This window comes from Nicotiana tomentosiformis, chromosome 6 (genome assembly GCF_000390325.3).
Source record: "Nicotiana tomentosiformis chromosome 6, ASM39032v3, whole genome shotgun sequence".
NCBI lineage: Eukaryota > Viridiplantae > Streptophyta > Magnoliopsida > Solanales > Solanaceae > Nicotiana > Nicotiana tomentosiformis.
The window spans coordinates 145,858,495-145,880,021 of NC_090817.1; the positions used below are offsets into that span (position 1 = coordinate 145,858,495).

At 35.9% G+C, this 21,527-nt stretch overlaps 1 protein-coding gene across 1 annotated transcript; it reads left to right on the forward strand.

The window, feature by feature from the left end:
* Positions 1–14,805: 14,805 nt before the first annotated feature.
* LOC104093957 (NAC domain-containing protein 21/22-like) lies at positions 14,806–17,921 on the forward strand. The gene is made up of 3 exons (XM_009599796.3): positions 14,806–15,075; positions 16,193–16,458; positions 17,229–17,921. The coding sequence occupies exons 1-3, from the start codon at positions 14,907–14,909 to the stop codon at positions 17,652–17,654; spliced, it is 861 nt and encodes a 286-aa protein (XP_009598091.1). The 5' UTR covers positions 14,806–14,906; the 3' UTR covers positions 17,655–17,921.
* Positions 17,922–21,527: the final 3,606 nt, after the last annotated feature.

A 21,527-nucleotide genomic window follows, 5' to 3' on the forward strand; every position in this document is an offset into this window, starting at 1 on the left:
CACCGTGAAGTTTGACAATCTCGCGAATATATACCTGAGCCAGCTGCTCTGAAGAGTAAGTAGTAATCACAGGAATGAAATGAGTTGATTTGGTGAGCCTATCCACAGTCACCCAAGCTGCATCAAACTTCCGCTGAGTCCGTGGGAGCCCAACAACGAAATTCATAGTGATTCGCTCCCATTTCCATTTTGGAATCTCTAACTTTTGAAGTAATCCACCCCGTCGCTGATGCTCATATTTCACCTGTTGACAATTTAGACACCGAGATACATACCCCACTATGTCCTTCTTCATCTGCCTCCACCAATAGTGCTGTCTCAAGTCCTGATACATCTTCACAGCACCTGGATGAATGGAGTACCGCGAACTGTGAGCCTCCTGGAGAATCAACTCACGCAAGCCGTCCACATTAGGCACACATAGCCTGCCCTGTATCCGTAATACATCGTCTTCTTCAATAGTGACTTCCTTGGCATCAACGTGCTGAACCGTATCCTTAAGGACAAGCAGATGAGGGTCATCATACTGACGTTCCCTGATACGATCATAAAGTAAAGACTGAGAAACCACGCAAGCCAAAATCCGACTCAGCTCGAAAACATCCAATCTAATAAACTAGTTGGCCAAGGCCTGAACATCCATGGCTAAAGGCCTCTCTATTACCGGTAAATATGCTAAGCTGCCCAAACTTTCTGCCTTATGACTCAAGGCATCGACCACTACATTGGCCTTCCCAGGATGATAGAGAATGGTGATGTCATATTCCTTAAGCAACTCCAACCATCTCTGCTGCCGCAAATTAAGATCATTATGTTTAAATAGATGTTATAGACTTCGGTGATCGGTGTAGACCTCACAATGGACACCGTACTAATAATGCCGCCAAATCTTCAAGGCATGAACAATAGCTGCTAACTCAAGGTCATGGACCGGATAATTTTGCTCATGTACCTTTAACTGTCGGGGCGCGTAGGCAATCACCCTATTGTCTTACATCAACAATGCGCCGAGACCAATACGCGACACATCACAATACACAGTATAAGACCCTGAACCTATAGGTAATACCAACATTGGGGCTGTAGTCAAAGCTGTCTTGAGCTTTTGGAAGCTTTCCTCACATTCCTCGGTCCACCTGAATGGAGCACCCTTCTGGGTCAATCTGGTCTTAATAGTTGTTCATAATCAATTACAAAATCGTTAATTAACTTCGTGTTAACAAGAATCTCGTTTTAAACCTTCACAATACTGATAACGAGATACGAGGCATGAAGACCTCATAATTATTTAGCCGAATTAACGAGTCACATTTAACGCCACCTAGGCGGGGCACCTACCTTATAGGTTAAAAATTAATAATTACAACACGAATTTGACAATTATGCACAGAGAATTTCATATAAGAATTTTCAAATAAGCCTAACAGGCATGACTCCCTATTAGTACTATAGTACAAATTTAATTTCACAAGTGAGAACTTAAACACAAGAATTTTCCTCACAAGGATCTCGTTCTTATATAACTTCCACCGCAGCTCGTAATCCGATTTAAACATATCAATTTATATAAAAATGTGAGGATCTCGTCCTCAGTTCTGAATCACAAGTAATATGCACATCGTGCCAATTGAAACTTTTCATTTGCTCATTCTAAATAATTTTTGTTAAAAAAGAAAATCAGAACACATAATGAACCTCTCACCGGTAGGACATATAATTCATAATTTGTAATTAATTATCCGTAAATTACATCATAACTTACCGAAATGAGTAACAGAAAACCACATTTAGCCTCACAGGTCTTATTAGTGACCAACATGGAATGATATGCATAGTTATCTCCATGGAATCTCCCAACAGGAGTAAACACATAAGTAGATTATAGAATTATGAAACTCACTCATAAGTGGAGCACAATAGGAGGACTCATCTCAATACTCAGAACCGAATCAAGTTAAGGAAATTATTCCTTTATATTATATCAAGGTCGTACCTGTAACGACACCAACTGATTTAGCGACCTCCGCCATACCATAAAACAAATATAACAACGGTTGGGTCTCCACCTCTAGGACGCCTTCTACCCGTTTGTCCTCCACCCCTAACTGGTCGTGTGGGTGGTGTAGTAACTGCAATGGGACACGTATCCTGAGTGCTTTGACGAAATAAGTCTCTCCCAAGTTTGGGACAATTTTCTTATGATGTGCCTAGTATCACCGTATTCATAACAACCCTTTTGCGGGTTAGGCTGCTCATATTGAGTCTGTGCCAGATAACTGGAATAACCATTGTAGGAACTCATGTCGGTGGTGCATTAAAAGAACTTATTGGAGCACCCCGAGTAATCTGATGTGCGGATTGGGCTGGCCGACTGCCCGAGCCCCTGCCATAATGATTTATACTTGCAGAGTAAAATCCACTGAATCCCCCAGAACCTCGAGACGTCTTAGTCTCCTTAGTTTCCTTTTTCCTCACCCCGAACACATTCTAATATCTTGGTAATTTGTACAACTAGCAGAAATGAAGTATCAGCTTGTAGCTCCCGAGTCGTACAAAATTTTATGATCATAATTGAGTTCTTTAATGAGTCTGTGGACTCGCCCTCTGGCTGTAGGAAGCAAAGTAGGAGTATGACAGGCTAACTTATTGAACTTGATGGCATATTCTAACACCGTCAATGGTGACCTGACGCAACCATTCAAATTCTATGCGCCACGCATTACGGAGAGTCCAGGAAACAAACTCTTTCAAAAGCGTTTCTGAGAACTGAGCCAAGTGGGCGGTGTTGTATTGGCTGGTTTGCCCTCTTCATAGGCTTGCCACGAACACCGGTGGAGAATTATCTCTCCCAAGGCAAATTTCTTCTTTTGTTATGCTGACTCAACACTGTTGAGCTGACCCATTTCATATCATACTCTTCGATTATTCTTTGGGATAACCCTTACCCCTATTTATACACAACGATCACAAAAGTAGAGCTCCATACAAACAAATCTTGGCACGAACCACATAGTCCAGAATCTCGCCAACAACTGTACTTCCTCCGAAGCACCCCAAAATCTGCAATCGTGACGTCCACGTTGAGTAGACCTTATGTAATTTAGAGTTGTTTCTATAAAACAAATACCAACCTTATCCTCCACAAAATCTCAGTCCTTAAACATGTGTAAATTTTAGGGAACCTTACAGTACCACATATATACATTTCAGGCCAAAACTGATATAACTCATGACCTCGCAATCCACCCATTGATAGTGGACTCCTCCCACTTGGCACAAAGTCATAGGTCACAACGTTCGATGATCCACAATAATAACCTTCACAGCTCGTATAAATCAACCAGACGCCAACGTCCATTGCAACCCCCACATGATTCACTAGGTGATCTCTCAATACGCCTGTATCTTCAGTCGGAACCACATGTTGAGGCAATATTTGAGTATCTCTAGCTCCCTCATAGTCCATATGCGGCATCACGAACCGTCGACGCACAACTGATACCGAGTGCGCAATGTTATACACGAGTAGATACAAAAGAATATAAGATATATGTTTCAAGAAAAATCAAAGCCGCACGATAAGGAATCAAAGAAGTGAATATTTCCTAACAGTTCCATAGCCTCTCGAAGATAAGTACAGATGTCTCCGTACCGATCTGCAAGACTCTACTAAACCTGCTTGTGACTCATGACACCTATGAACCTAGTACTCTGATACCAACTGTTTACGACCCCAAATTCCCTCCGTAGGAGGTCGTGATGGCGCCTAGTCTCTAAGACTAGTAAGCCTATCAATGCGGAATAATTATAAATTATCTGAAATAAATAAACTACAATTCAAATAATTGCAACTCCCAAAACCCGGTAGAAATAAGTCACAAGCTTCTAAGAATTTATTTTCAATGTCTCTATATGTCAAGGTCTAAATAAAATATAAGGAAGCAACATAAAATAATAGAAGGGGACTCCGGAGTCTGCGGACGCTGGCAGATATACCTCGAAGTCTCCATGCGCAGGTAACTCACTGACGTCTAGGCTGGTAAAATATACCTGGATCTGCACAAAAAGATGTGCAGAAGCGTAGTATGAGTACACCACAACGGTACCCAGTAAGTGCCAAGCCTAACCTCGGTAGAGTAGTGACGAGGTCAGGTGAGGCCCTACTGGAATATAATAATGGCATGGTAAAATGTTTATCAATGTAGTAAAATAAAATGATATTGGAAATGAGTCAAATAGTATGTCACATTTAATGACACCAAATAATTACAAATAATATCTCGTGGAATCAAAACAGAATTTCCTTCAACTTTATGAAAATCACAAAAAATTAATCAAAGGCAACTGCGGCCATAAATCAATATCAACAAGGGCACTACCGAGGTACCGCCTCGTAGTCCCAAATTATAAATAATTTCACAATATCTCATTTTCTTATACCACAGCGGGAGCCTTCACAATTTATTTAAAGAAAATATTTTTCCCGAAATAGCATCCCGCGTTTTAGCCACCCTTATCACACCGCATGACTTCTAGTAGTTACCCCTACTAGCCACGCGTATCAAGCCACCCTTATCACACCGCATGACTTCTAGTAGTTACCCCTACTAGCCACGCGTATCAAGCCACCCTTATCTCACCGCATGCATTTTAACACCCAAACCTTATACCACCGCATGCGTATCAATATCACAATATATCACAATTTGCACCTCAAGTGCTCAAATAATTTGACTTGCCAAAATAATTCAACAACAATATTTTTCCACAATAAAGAGCTCACTGCTCCATCACAATCAGTACGAAAATCTTACAAAAATATTCAGGAGTAAATAATTTAGGAAAATATTATTTCAAAATCTTTAATACGTTGCTTCAATATCAAGTTTAAAAATGTCAAATACTTCATATTAATAATATTTAATTTAAAGAAAATCAACCTTCAAATAATGCACATAATAAAAGAAACCAAGTTTCAACTAAACAGGTAAAACAATTAGTAAGAAAAGATCAAACAAATTTGAAGTATATATCTCAGATCAATGATGAAGAATATAACAAGATAAAATAATTTAATAAATGCGCAACAGTGATCTACACAATTTAAAAATATAATCTTTCACAATTTAGCTCGTGTACACACTCGTCACCTTGTGCACACGACTTTCAATACATTTCAATAATCACATCAATACCAATCCTAGGGAAAATTTTCCCCACATAAGGTTAGACAAGTCACTTACCTCGACTTGCTCCAATTTAATCAAGTATTATGCTTTTTCCTCGATTTTCCGACTCCGATCGACTTGTATCTAGTCATAATTAATTCGATACAGTCAACAAAAATTATAGAATTAATTCTATAAGAAAATACTACATTTTTCAATAAAAATCCGAAATTAATTCAAAAATGGCCCGTGGGGCCCACATTTCGGAATCCGGCGAAAGTTACGAAATATGAACGCCCATTCAACCACAAGTCTAACCATACCAAAATGACTAAATTCCAATAACGATTCGACCCTCAAATCAACAAATCTATCCAAGAGGGTTTTCAAATTTTTCCAACTTAAATCACCAATTAAGTGTTAAAAACAGTGATGGATTCGGGTAATCTAATTAAGATTGAGTTAAGAACACTTGCCCCTAATGTTTTTCCTTGAAGATATATCAAAAATAGCCTCTGCTCAAGCTCCAAGTTGTTAAAAATGGCGAATGGGGCGAAACCCCCCTGTTTTTATAACTTACGGATCTGTCCAGGCTGACCTCGATCGTGGAGTCCGATCCTGGACCTCGATCATGAGAGTCCGATCCTGTACCTCGATCATGAGAGTCCGATCCTGGACCTCGATCATGCGAGTCTGATCCTGGGGTCCGATCATGGGCCTCGGTCATGGCCTTCGATTATGAGTTCGACCCGGGCTTCGATCGTGGCCCTCGACCCTGGGCTCGATCATGGCTTTGATCGTGGCCCTCGACTCTGGGTTCGATCATGGCTTCGATCGTGGACCTCGATCCTGAGCTCGATCTGGGCTTCGGTCGTGGCCCTCGACCCTAAGCTCGATCTGGCCTCGATTTCTGGGCAGAAGCAAAATTTCCAACAGAAGGAAATTGCAGCAGCTGTTCTAGTTCAATTCTTGATCCGTTAACCATCCAAAACTCACCCGAGGCCCTCGGGACCTCAACCAAATATAATAATAAGTCCTAAAACATCATACGAACTTAGTCGAATCCTCAAATCACCTCAAACAACGCTAAAACCATGAATTTCACCCCAATTCGAGCCTAATGAACTTTGAAATTTCTAATTTCTACAAACAACATCGGAACCTATCAAATCAAGTCCGATTGACCTCAAATTTTGCACCCAAGTCAAAAATGATATAACGGAGCTGTGAAAAGTTTTAGAACTGGATTCCGATCCCGATATCAAAAAGTCAACTCCCCGGTCAAACTTTCAAACTTTAAATTCCTATTTTAGCTATTTCAAGCCTAATTTCACTACGGACTTCCAAATAAAATTCCGATCACGCTCCTAAGTTCAAAATTACCATACGGAGCTGTTGGAATCATCAAAATTCTATTCCGGGGTCATTTGCACATAATTCGACATCCGATCACTATTTAAACTCAAACTTTAAATTTTTTATCAAAATTCCATATCTCGGGCTAGGGACCTCGGAATTTGGTTCCGGACATACGCCCAAGTCCCAATTCACGATACGGACCTACCAGAACTGTCAAAATACTGATCCGAGTCTGTTACTCAAAATATTGACCAAAGTCAACTCAGTTATGTTTTAAACATCTAATTCACATTTTAATCCATTTTTTACCTGAAAACTTTCCGAAAAACTTTTACGGACTGCACACGCAAGTCGAGTAATGGTAAATAGTGCTTAGATCACATAATTAATCATTAAATTTAAAGATGATATTTTGGGTCATCACAGCTATGCATATCACTGGTTGTTTTATCCTGCCCTTATTGTTATCTGTTTCCTATTATTTTGTATGTTATATTGCACATGCTATTAGACTAGTGAGTGTCTTGACTGTACCTCATCTCTACTCCACTGAGGTTAGTCTTGATACTTACTGGGTACCGACCGTGGTGTACTCATACTACACTTCTGCATATTTTTTACAGAGCCAGGTATTAGAGATATCAGACTTGAGAAAAGTTAAAGCGGGATCGTAAGGATTCAAGGTAGAGCTGCTTGGTCGTCGCAGTCCCTTGGAGTCTTTTCATTTCATTGTACTGTTAATTTTTAATCAAACCGTATTGTATATTCGGTCCTCGTGATCATTCCATGTATTCAGTTAGAGTTCGTGACTCAGTACTACCAGTCTTGGGAGGTTGTACATTTATATTTGTTCGGCTGTTAGTTTTGATTACCTATTTATCTCTTATTCAAAAAAAAAAAGTGGCTTCAAAATGTAATTGAAATCGGCTTACCTAGTCTTAGAGACTAGGTGCTATCACGACGCTTCTGGTGAGATTTTGGGTTGTGACAAATACTTAACATGCGAAAGCAAGATTAGAAACGAACCTTGTTCAAAGTTATGAGATTTCTAGGTACATCTACCTAACGCACCTTTGGCTTTCATCGTCTTTTGCTCCAAATTTGTCTCAAGTTAGAGATAACTATATATTAAAATATAGAGACTCTGCTGATAACGTGTTATAAAATAAAAATTGTAAAGTAAATAAATCGAAAACAAGTATAGAGAAAATTGATATATTAGTCAACTTCAAACTCATGTACATAATAAACTGAAATCTCTTCTATTTATAGAAGAAATGAAGCTCCTTGTAAGCTGCTACTGCAAGTAGGGCCGGGCATAATTTGGTAAATATCGAATTACCATACCGAAATCGAAAATTTTGGTATTCGGTATGGTATTTGGTTTAAGTTTTAAAACAAATTGGTATTTGGTATTTTAAAATAAAATACCGAAATACCGATACCGTACTGAAATATATATTATATTACACAATACACATTTTATTAATTATAACTTAAATATAAGAAATCTAAAATTTTACTTTTCTTTATTCTCTAAGTTCATCAATTAACTCTAAGCAAGTAACAAGATATTTCTCTAAGTTTTCTCTCGCTAGGTTGGTATCTGTTGGTTTTGGACAAAACTTTTGTCAATAAACGTTTTTAGTTTTGTACTTTTGAGTACTTTAATTAAGAATATTACCGTCTATGTCTCTATGCACTAGTTAGTATTCAAACCGATTAAACCGAAGTTACCGAACCGAATAAACCAAAATCGAAAGGAGAAAAACCGAACCATATCGAATTTAATTAGGTACGATATTGGTATAGCATTTTATGAAATCGAACACCGAAAATACCGAACCTAAATGTCTAAATACTATACCGTACCGACCGACGAACACCCGTAACTGCAAGTTGCTGTGTAAGCTGTTACTGCAAGCTACTGTATAAGCTGCTTGTAAGCTCCTACTGTAAATTGTTGTGTAAGCTTTTTGTAAGTTGTTATTATACCAGTTATAGATAATCTTCTACAGAAGTAATAATTATCCACAACGGAGTGCCGAAATGATAAGTTTCTTGAGAAAGTTTATTTCCAATAGAGTACTAAATATATAAATATATTTACGGCGGAGTCCAATATGAATAAGCTTTTTGAGGAAGCTTATTTACAACAAAATACTAAATAGATATTCATAATATAATATAATATATTTATTACAGAGTTATCCTTTTCTTATTCTCTTTTCTCAATTTCTTGAATTCTCCGGTATGTGAGTTTTAGAAAATCATAACTTGGTGGACCAAATCATATTTTTTCCCTTTTTGAGTTAAGCAAGTAAAGCAATATATATAGTGTGACAAGAAAAAAAAAACTTGAGCTCTATATGCTTTCCTAGTAAAGATAATGTTAAATAGTTTATCTATTTAATTTTATCATAATAGTCATGTTACTTCAAATTAAACTACCTTATGAAATTAGAGAAGTTAAAGTAGTCACAGCTCACGAATACTATGTTACTTAAGTTGAAATTCAAATTATATATTAATCTTTATAAGTAGTGCCCCCTTCGCCCACCCGCCACAAAAAGAACATAAAATTATCAAAGTTAGCCTAAATTATTATGATTAGTCCTGTGATTAGATTGCTTATTGCAAATATGTATAAACCAAAAGTACAAACGATATGCAAAGTAAGATTAGAGCTAACAAAAAAATGAAATAAGCTAGCTAGTACTAATTTTTAACAAAAAATAACATGTGGGATATATGATTAATTAGGTTGGATGCAACAATTTGATTGCAATACGAACAAAAGAACATGAAGACAAGATCGTGCCCAAGCCATTTGATAAATCAAGAAGCATCCATATTTATATTTATTAGGGACATGACAAAAAGGCAAAACTAATACTTGTATAACTTCTTTTTGGACATTTCCTGCACTATTTTTATTAGTATTATTTGCATGGATCAATAATAATTCTTTTTTTCCTTATACTTTCTGGTAGTAGACGTTAGTTCTGATAAGAGGGCAGAAAAACAAAGGGTCATTTCTTGAATTGATGACTTTTGAAATGAAATTAAGAACTATCAGGTAAATTAAATAGCTGGATTAGGTCATGGGTTTTATCATAATGAAGTCGATATTAATTATTTGAATTGATAGATTTTCTATAATCCAATGAGTAGCCTTCTCTCGAATAGTCCTACTTATTTTTCATAGTAATGTGACAAAACCAACTTTACAATTTATCCCAAACAACTGAACATTAATATCACTTTTTTTCATCTTCTTTTTTCCATTTTCTATGTATCTGTAATGACCCGATCGGTTATTTTGATTATTATAACCCCGTTTCTCCATTTACTGCTTAATTTATGCTTTACATTTGTTATGTGACTTGCCGGGGGTAATTGGTTCGGGTCTGGTGAGGTTTTTGAATGATTTGGAACACTTAGTTCCAAGGTTTCGAAATTTAGTTGAAAAGGTTGATCAGATGTTAACGTATGTGCAGAGTGACCCGGAGAATTTTTCTAAGGAAAATTAAGATTTTGTGGTGTCGAGGTAGATCAATTAGTACAAAGGTTGTAGAAAGCTTGTCGCGGCTCGGACCTTTTGGGTTGAACAATGCACCGAGAAGTAAAGAAAATTTTTTGGCGGAAAAATACGTTTCTGCGGTCCATTGTGTGACCGCATAATCACTCTGCGGACCGCATAATGGCCGCAAAAGTGAGGCAGAAGAGGGCCAGTTTGGATAAAATCTGCGGTCGACTATGCGACCGCATAACTGTTCTGCGGTCACTATGCGACCGCAGAACAGGTATGCGGGCCGCATAGTGACCGCATACACAGACAGATGTTTGCCAGTATTGGACACCGATTATGCTACTGATATGCGGTCCGCATAACCATTATACGGTCGCATATGCGACCGCAGAACCTGTTCTAGAGCTTCATTTTTCTGGTTTTATAAACCCGACCCTATTCTTATAAAAACTATTGGGGGTCATTTTGAAGGGTTTCATCTGATATTTTAGAGAGAGGTGAGAGCATTTTAGAGAGAGAAAGTGAAAACTTAGTCATTTATCCATCAATTTCTTATTCAAGGTTTGAAGATTTCACAAGTATTTTGCTAGGGTTTCAAAGGGGTAAGAATTTCTTTCCTCAATTTTTTAATTTCGGGTTTGGAGTAAAGATAGGTGATTAATAGTATGATTCTTGGGTGTAAGAGTATTATGTATACATACCAATAAGGTTGTGGAAAGATTGTTAAGTTCAAATGGGTAAAGATTGGGTTAAAAATAGTAGAAATCTTCATAGACTTTAATTGAAGATTTGAGGTTTGAGTTGATGTCGGATTTTGGTAAAATTTGTATGATTGGTCTCGTGGTTGGATGGGCGTTCATATTCTATAGCTTTTGTCGAGTTGCGAGATGTGGGCCCCACGGACGATTTTGAGTTAATTTCAGAATTTTCGTTAAAATATTGATTTCGTTAATTAGATTAGTCTATTATTGTTGTATCTATGATATGTAATTGCTTTTGACTAGATTTGGGCCATTCGGAGCCGGATATTCGTGGGAAAGACATTGTGACCGATTAATTGAGCTTGGATCGAGGCAAGTAGCTTGCCTAACTTTATGTGGGGGAAATCCCCTTAAGATTTGGAACTATTGTGATATGTGAGCGCCGTATACGTGAGGTGACGAGTACGTACACGAGCTAGTTGTGGTAAAACCCAATTTTCTTACTGAGAAGCAACATGTTTTCCTGTTATTTTGAGTTATACAATTTTAATGAGTACTAATCTATTTTCATTCTTAATTGAGTTATTCCAATATGTGTAGCTATCATGTTTAGTCTAATACAACATGTCTACGTGTCTTAATTGTTTATGTGAATTCTGTGCGGCATGCTTAGTGAATTTTCTGCTTTTTTTCCCTAACTGGTACTTAGTCTAAATTGTAAGAATTTTGTGATGTAGTTGTATTACTATCGTTCGCGCTGCATATTTACTTTGGGACTACGGAACGGTATTCCGGGAGATCCCCTGTACTGCATATTTACTTTGGGACTACATAATGGTATTCTGAGAGATCCCCCTGTACTGTATATTTACTTTGGGACTACGGAACGATATTTCGGGAGATCCCCCTGTCTTACATATTTACTTTGAGACTACGGAAGGGTATTCCGGAAAATTTTCTCTGCACATTTACGTTTGGGACTACGAGACAGTATCTCGGGAGATCCCCTGTTGTGTTTTTCTGTGTACTGAGATGTTACCTTCTATGATTTTATTGTTGTTAAATTTTAACCTTTATTTTATTGCGGTATTACACTCTATATTATTTTTATTAGATATTTTCCAGTAGGGTCCTGACCTGACCTCGTCACTACTCGACCGAGGTTAGGCTTGGCACTTATTGGGTACTGATTGTGGTGTACTCATGCTACTCTCTGCACATGTTTTTCGTGTGCAGATCCAGGTGCACCTTATCAGCCGCACTATCAGTGAGTCGGGACAGTTTTGGAGATTTCAAGTTATATCTGCCGCGTCCGCAGACCTCGGAGTCCCCTTCTACTCTTTCTCATGTCCATTATCTTCTGTATTTTCCTTGTTAGATTATGATGTATAGAGACACTAGATTTTTTCTTTTGTAGTTTGTGATTCACGATGTTCCGAATTTTGGGATTTATTACGTATTTTTGAATAGTTGGTTAAATTTATATTTTATTTCATTATTCTACAAAAATATTAGACTTACCTAGTTGTAGAGACTAGATGTCATCACGACGTCACACGAAGGGGAATTGAATTGGGTCGTGGCAATATCTTTTGGATAATGTAGACTAACAAATTGGTCACAGGTAAATGATAGCGAATAAAACATGATGTTCTTTAACTTGTAATCAATATATGCCTCCCTCCTTTACATGATAATAGTTTATCTATCTTTCTCCATTTTTTAATATATCTTTTGGATAATGTGGACTATCAAATTGGTCACAGGTAAATGACAGTGAATAAATCATGATGTTCTTTAACTTGGATTTAGTTCATTATATTCGTTTAGCTAATTAAAAATTAATAGTTGATCTATCTTTCTCCATTATGCAGGAAAATAAAAAAAAAAAGTTACATCCACTTGATATAATATCCCCCACCCACCTTAATGTATCACTTAATTACCTGCACATTTGCAGATTGTTAAGAGTAAGTATATCAAATACAAGACCCCCTTATTGCAAATCTTTTACTAATGCGAAGCAAAATTCAGAAGTTGTACCAAAAACATATAGAAAGAATGTGTAACCTTACAATCCCTAAATTGAGTTTAAGTTTTATGCATTAACAATTTGGCATTACAAAAACAATTATACTATCAGGTCAATTATTGAGTAATTATAAGTAAGTCTCTTGATAAATATTAGTTAGTAATTTAATTAAAATGATAGAGTAATTAACTTGCCATCATAGGTTAAAATTGACTAATAATATAAAAAATTATATTGTTAACTTATACTATAACTTAAATTCATTAAAGTTATGCGACTTCGTTTTTGAGCTACAAGACTTGCACAACCACGGGATGTGGTTGGATTCCCTTCTACCTTAACCAAAAATCTCATTTGAGTACTCAAATGTATAATAGATTCTTGTGGTCCGTCCCTTCTCCGGACCTCGGACCTCGCACATAGCGGGAGTTTAGTGCACCGGACTGCCTTTGAATTATAAATCTAAATCAATCATTTGATCAAACAAAAAAAGTACTTGAGCCTTAGAAGGAGCGGATGGGAAAGCGAAGGGAATAGGAAGACCACTAGCAGGTTGATGGGTCGCGCGCCCGGCACACATATTTTGGCCTTGTATGTCCATAACTCAAAATAGGTGACCTAGTTCTGAGAACATACAGAAATACATGATAAGGGAGCTTTTCTTCCAATAACATGCCCTACACTATGTAAATTTAAATTAGGATGGATAACCATAATTACGTGGCACATAGAATGCTTGACACAAAGGGAAATCTTGACTTTTCGAAAGAGCATTGCCAAGTATTTATATCTTGTGTAGCTCAATTGATTGAGCTTCAACAACAAGTGAAATATTTTGCTCCATATTTTTAAAGAATCTTTAAGGGCAAGTATGATTCATGGGCCCAATAATGTCATCCTCTAATTATCTCTGTGTACATACAATCTTAATTATTTATGATCATGATTCCATGTCATGACAAATCTATAATTTGTCGTTATTTTCTTAATTATTGGCTACCTTAGCCTACAAGACATTCATTCATTTCATTTCAAATGATGTAGAGAAAATTCTCCAAAAAATTGAGCCAATAATAATATTTAAACTGCTGTAAGCCGATATCCTCTTCTTTTTTTCTTCCTGTTGTGTATATTTGTTCTTTCATTAGTACAATTACTTTGCTACAGTATTTAATAGTTTTGAAAAACAAGTTATCTAACTTTCAATGCATATGCATGATTAGCATTTAAATTAACATCATAGTCGTACGTATATTTTGACAATGTAATTTTAGAGCGAAAAAATTAGCATTTAAATTACACTGACAGCAGAAATTTTTTTTTACATAGTCAATAGTGAAATTAATAACGTGAAAAGTAAAGTAGATTATCTTAACTTGTTAACAACAGGGGTGTATGCAGGATTTTTCATAAGCGATGTCTGTGAACACGTGAGGTTAGACACATGAGACTCCTACCTGTTATAATTGTAGTGGCGGAATTATCCTTGTTCAAGGGGTATTAATCGACCTTTTTATCATAAAATTATACTGTGTATATAAGTAAAAAGTTATATATATATATATATATATATATAGAGTATATATGTTTCCTTTGACTTTTTGTGTATTTACTTCTTCATTTTTTGACTTCTCATCGTTTAAATCCTGACTCCAATAGAATTTAAGGAAAGGTTTACCAAACATACTGATGGAAGAAAGAACCAGTAACAGCTTGTATTAAGTTGTTAACTTTTGACATAATTTGAACTTGTTTCCCTTTTGGAAAGATTAACCTAAACCTACATCCCACTGGCTGCTCATCTAGCTAAAAGTAGTAATTTGGAGGTTATCCCCTATATTATAATATGATTTGAACTTATTATAGTAGCAATAATTCGATATTAACTACTATTATTATGTACACTTAAGCCCACATAAGAAGATATCTTGTGACTTTGGTTTTTCATTAAAATTCCAAAAAAAATCCAAATTTTCAACGTGCCTTCTCTGTATATAAATATACCTGCCATTGCTTCTCTATCTATAAGAATAGAAAGCTTTTTTTAGATTACCAACTTCCATTAAAACATCACAAAAAACATTCTCTTCTTTTCTTTTAATTTCCTATAAAAAATGGATTTAAGAGAGATTGGAGCTACACTGCCCCCAGGGTTTAGATTTTGTCCAAGTGATGAAGAGTTAGTTTGCCATTATCTCTTCAATAAAATTACAAATGAAGAAGTAATTAAAGGTACTTTAGTGGAAATTGATCTTCACACTTGTGAGCCATGGCAGCTTCCTGGTATGTTCATTTCTCTTTTTCTCTTCCTTTTTGTTTCCCAAAATAAACATAAAAATATCTGTAAATTATCTATCCTTTTTCCCAAAATAAACTTAAATATTAGAGGTGTATGTCGTTAAGAGATAGTTAAATAGATAACAGTATAAAGCTTTCCAATTTTCTCCACAAAAAAAAAAGATAACAGTATACATGTATAGTATTGTAAACCGAAATATCTTTTTATACTGTTAATGTATATAAATAAAATACTTTTTTTAATATATATACAAAAGATAGAGACATGAATGGATAGGCCAATGGAGGTGGTCTACAACCAATGATTCATTTAGTTTGACAACTCAATTTTGGTATATATTAGTAGTATTTCATTTTTCTGTAATATATTTTCCCTTGTTTGTCTAGTTAATTGGGAAGATGAACCAGCAAAAGGCTCACGTGTATATAACTAAAAGAATGTTTTGAAATTGATTTTGGTGAACTTTATTTTCTTGGTCAAAGAAAATGAAAGTCAAAAAATTTCTGCAATTATTCATATTATATTCTATTTACTGCAATTAAAATTTCTGCAAAGCTAGACGTAACTCTAGCTTTTCACTCATGCACACCTCTTGCGTTCGGACATTAATATTGTTCTATAAGATTAATTTAGTATCAATAGTAAAAAATATTTCAAGCTCCATTATATAATTTATCGACTGTAATGGATTGCCACCTATAATTTTTTTTTAAAGTACCATCTCATATACTTAGTGCAAATACTAAAATAGTTAGCTTTTTAATGACCTTCCAAGTAAATATGTTAAACTCAATAAGTATTTACGTAGAGTACTATTAAGTGATTGTCTCGAGAAAACAAAATTTATAAACCATCCGATCTCATCTTTTTTTTCTCTCTTAGTTTGGCTAGCTAGCTAGGCACAAAGTTTAAAAAAACTAAAAATATTTTTGAAAATTGTGTGGTTTTAAACTAAAAATAAGTATAGCATATACAACTATTTTTTGAACCTTATGATCTTAAATATGTGATGTCATTTTTATAAACTTCCTCTTTGTTCGTAAACTCTTGTTATCATTTGAAGTAATTGTCTATTTTCTATGAATGTTGTTCTTAAATTAGAGGTGGCAAAGCTCAACTCCAGTGAGTGGTACTTCTTCAGCTTCCGAGATCGCAAGTATACCACCGGTTTTCGGGCTAACCGGGCCACAATTTCAGGTTACTGGAAAGCTACGGGCAAAGATCGAACAGTGCTCGATCCTTGCACGCGTGCTATCGTAGGAATGAGAAAAACTTTAGTCTTCTACAAAAATAGAGCTCCTAATGGCATTAAAACTGGCTGGATCATGCATGAATTTCGCGTGGAAAACCCCCATATACCCCCTAAGGTAATGTTTTATTCTTTTCTCTTCGAGTTTAATTAAGTTATATCCATTACCGGGATGAACATCAATTTTTATATATTTAGGTCAATTATAAATTAAATACAAGTAAATTTCTACGATAAAATTATTTGATAATCTTGTAAAAATGGTAATTTGCATTCTATGAAAAGTTAAATTACACCGATAGCATACAACTCTGAACAACCAATATATATACCTTAATTCTTTTTTCTCCCTGCAACATTTTCATGTCCTTTTTAATTCTTACAACAATCCATTTCAATGCACTTTCCTTAGGGTGGTGATTTGTCTTTTTATCGTTTTTCTATGATTCACGTGTACTTTTAAGCTTGTCGAAAAGATCGTGAAAATGAATACAAATTTGTTAAACTTAAAATTTGAAGAGATTTCCAGACACGCATTACAATTAGAATATTTTGATTGTGGAACGTATATTTGACATCTTTCACGATTTGAATAGATTTTGAGACACGTATAAAGTGTATAAAATTGAAAGTATTAATGATTTTTGCACATTTTTCACGACTTGAACAATCTTGATACACGTGTAAAGCGTTTGAAGATTAAAAAATTGTGGAGGTTCTTGCAAGAAGTTTCCTAGAAACCTCCTCTTTTGTAACAAAAGAAGGATACAATGAGTATACTATGGCTAGATTTTAGCTACTATGAGTAAATACAGTTGTTTCCTTGCATCAAATATAGCACCCATAATGTTTGTTTTGTTTAACTTTTTGTGTGTGATCATTGAACAGGAAGATTGGGTATTATGTCGAGTGTTTCACAAAGCTAAAGCTGAGAACAACAACAATTGTACAAACAATCTTAGCCCACAAAACACGTACGAGGCTGCTGTCACTTCTCCAGAATTATACAACCATTCATTGAATTATGACATTAATAACCAAAATCCACCCTATCAAAGCCAAAACTCAAACACAATTCATCATCATTTGTTTGATTTATTAGTAAAAAATCATCTTCAGTTGTCTCATCAAGAAATGCACGAAGTTTCGAAGGATGAAACAACGGTCCACTTGTCCAAATGCGGTCAGGAGGACGATCAATATGGGTTGATGTTCGATATGGATTTTGAAGTACCATGTTTACAAGACGACGGAGTTCATTGTAATCTTGAAGATATGAGATTTGATGATGAAAATAGCATGGTTTTCATTTGAATTGTTGTATGATCATTGGTAGTTGGATTGATTATTAGTAGTGAAGAAGAGAAAATGAGTATATATGATTGAATTGTGAAGATGCATCTTAGTGTTTGTTTATGAAGTAAGACTTATACATGTTTGATTGAATTTTCCTCTTTTTATTTTCTCACTAGATAGATTGATTGGATCCTAGGCATATCCAATATTGTTTATAGTATTTGTATTTACTTTGTGTTGATGTAAATTGACAATAGTAACATTCTTTCCTATATTCCTACATAAGTATTTACTTTTGCATACTCCGAATTTCTTGAAAGACTTTCTTTAGTTTGGCTTTTAATTTGTATCCATTTTCAATCGAAAACAAGATGGGTAGAAACTTATGATGTTGCAACATACTTTAATTAGGGCATTTTCATTCTTACAAGTTACAAACTCTTCTTACAGTTCTTATTTAATGCTGCAAATAGAACTACCGTAACAGGACATGACCATAGTTTTAGAAAAATGAACAGCTAAACAGGGACAGATTTGGCTCGAACTATGCATACATGCAAATCATAAATTCAAGTTAGTATATTCAAATGATTGAATAAAAGTATTTGATCTTGACTCTATGAAGAAATGAAAACAAATGAGATTTACTTTAATTTACTTTGGGCAATCTTGCTATGAGACTATGGGTAATCTTGCTCTAAGAATTCCACGAGGGTTAGTGACGCACAATTCAAAATTGGCGCATAATGGGCTAGCCTCTATCATTCTCCACTTAAATGTCAGACTTGTTTATACAAAAGCATTACATGCGTTCCACACATCATGTGCTGAGTTCTTACCGCTAGACAAAAACCCGAGGACTAGTGGGAGGATGTACTTGAGACACAAGACAAGGTAAAAGGTCGAATTACACAGCACCAGAGGACGCTCCAAGTTACAGATGCAGTTCACAAAGCCCCAATAGGAAAAATAACATTTCAATTATATATACAATTCAGCAATAGGGCCAAACAAAGGCACAAGGTACACACTTCTATACTGGAGGTTTGATAAAAGAAATTCTTCATTAACTTCGCTATTTTGGAAGGAAAAATCCATTGTTAAAGAAAGGAGGAGAGGGTGGTGAGTTAAAGGTTGGAATCAGAAAATTAATGTCAAAAGTCAAAACACATTACTTTCCTATTCTAAAAAGACAACAGTGTCAAACAAAAGGCATAACGTTCACACTTTTACTGGAATTTTAATAGAAAATTTCTTTCATTAACTTCACTATTTTGGAAGAAATATCCATTGTTAAGGAAAGGAGGAGATGGTGGTGAGTGAAAAACTGGAATAAGAAAAAGTCAAAAGTCAAAACACATTGCTTTCCTATTCTGAAAACATAACAGTGTCTGCACAAATACCAAGCAAATGAAGGCATAGCTTTAACAGTGGAACAACAACAACAAATTCACTGAACGTTAGGATGTACACAGCGTACCTTGGGAGGACAGAGGGACTGTTTTCGATAGACCCTCGGCTAATAAAAAAGATGAAAAGAAGTAGCGGCAATCAAGCTAATCTAGGCAAAAGAGAAAGGAAGCACGAGTAATACGAGGTATATAGAAGCTTAATAACAAGGAACATTGTGTCATCTCACGTGATAACACAGGTAAAAAGTAAACAAATGTGCATAAACCCCTGCAACTTACAGCATTAATTGTTGAAATTATATTCCACAGAGCATATAAACGGGGACAGGCACCGCTGATTGCGTAAGTCCATGACTAAATAAAGCATTGATTCAAGCTGGAAATCAATCAAGTATACCAAGAGGAAGAATAAACAGAAAGAAAAACACATCTAGCATAAATACTTGATGCCCAACTGATTCATATTAAGCAACTGTTTGAGCAAATAAAAACTCGCAATAAGCTTAACAAAGTAGTAGCTAGTTACTTCTTCCTTATTCGAGTTGCTCCCTTTACCAAATTGGACAAGTTGGCAACGGCATCCTTCATATCTGAGCGCGCATTTGGATCCTTGTCCAAATATGCTGCTGCTATTCTCGTGATGCTATTAGCCAGTTCATCGTTATCTTGCAGAAGTGATTTATCTACTATCGATAGCATCAGAATCCAGTCGCAGTGTGGAATGGGAATGTTTTCCTTATTGGCAATCAACTCCACAAGTAGAACACCAAATATGTAAACATCAGCTTTTAAAGTCCGAGTATCTGTATGAAACAGAAGTCATACTAATGTAATGTGCTATTTATTAGACAAACAAAAAGAACAATCTTACACATAAAAAGATGATCTCAGCTCAAAGAATTAGCAAATACCAAGGAAATTTCGACATTTTGATGCCAATAATGTGAACGAACGACAGTCATTTGTCTGTCCTATTACTCAGGCAATAGAATAGAGATAGACATTGATGATTGAACACGAAAGAGCAAAAAATAACGGGTGAAATGAAATTACAAATTTAGTATTGGCAGAATATGCAAACAAATACAGAGATATGCTTATAGGATTACAGCATTAGAGCATAGCTGGTTCTAGTAATCAGTTACAATAAATAGATGTGTCATTGCAATATATTCTGAAAAGTTTACTAGCAGTAGAGACATTGAACTAAATAAGACAACAAAAATAGACGCACCGTCTCTAGCCTCGGGAGCAAGATAAGGCATGGGAACTCCGTTGTCCTCCTCCGTTAAGGGAGCAAGGTAACCAAAGTCGAATACTTTTTATATTGAAGTCCTACAAGACGATCAAACACTAACTTGTAAAGCAAAGGCGTATTCAAGATTTAAACTTGATGGACTCGGCCTTTAAGGTTCTTGGTACTAAACTCATTGTACTTTTAAGATTATGAGTTCAGATCTAATCTAATATTTGTTAATATTTTAATAGATTTTTGCATATATACGTATGATCGATATGCGTCGAAAATACTGAGTTCAAATAAACGCGTAACTAAAGAGTTGCATCCGCCACTGCAAGTAAAGAGGGCCATATGGTTCATTTGTTACCTTGTCAATCATTATACCGAAGGTGTGACACTACCAAATGCAAATCGCCTCTCATTCAACCAAGCGAAGAGGCTTGCAAGTTGAATCGCTACCTTCGTTCTATCATCCCATCCAAAGTTTTCGCCTGCCAAAGGAACAAACGACACGATAAAAACACACAAATACTAGTAAATTTAGTCATCAACTATAAGAGCAGCCCGGTGTACTAAGCTCCCGCTATGCGCGGGGTCTGAGGAAGGACTGAACCATAAGGTCTATTGTACACAGTCTTATCATGTATTTTTGTAATAGATTGTTTCTACGACTCGAACCCGTGACCTCCTGGTCACATAGGAGGTCACATGACAACAACTTTACCGGCTACGTCAACGCTCTTAGTCATCAACTATAGCTGGTGAAAAAATTCTTAAGTAGTTAGCTCCATTACCAGAACTAAGCACCTCGGACAAAAATTTAGTTGGTACTTCATCATATACAACAGCAAGTATATATTGAAACAGAACCCCTTTAACTTCATCAAACATGGATGTCGGTTTTCATCTCTTCAATTAAGAAATTAAAGTTGTCCGTCATATCTTTCAAATGCTCAAAGCTGTAAGGTTCAGCATCACCAACAGATAGTTTTGGAGCCATTTCCCAAAGAGAACTACAGATATGTAAGAAGAAATATACTAACCAGTGTTAAAGAACGTGCAAATGAAGAATAATCATCAACTAGCCATCTCATTGTACTTTGGAACTCATAAACAAAAGCAACCCGGTGCATTAAGCCCTCGCTATGCACGGGGTCCAGGGAAGGGTCGGACCACAAAAGTCTATTGCGCAGCCCTACCCTGCATTTTTGCAAGAGGCTATTTCCGCGGCACAAACCC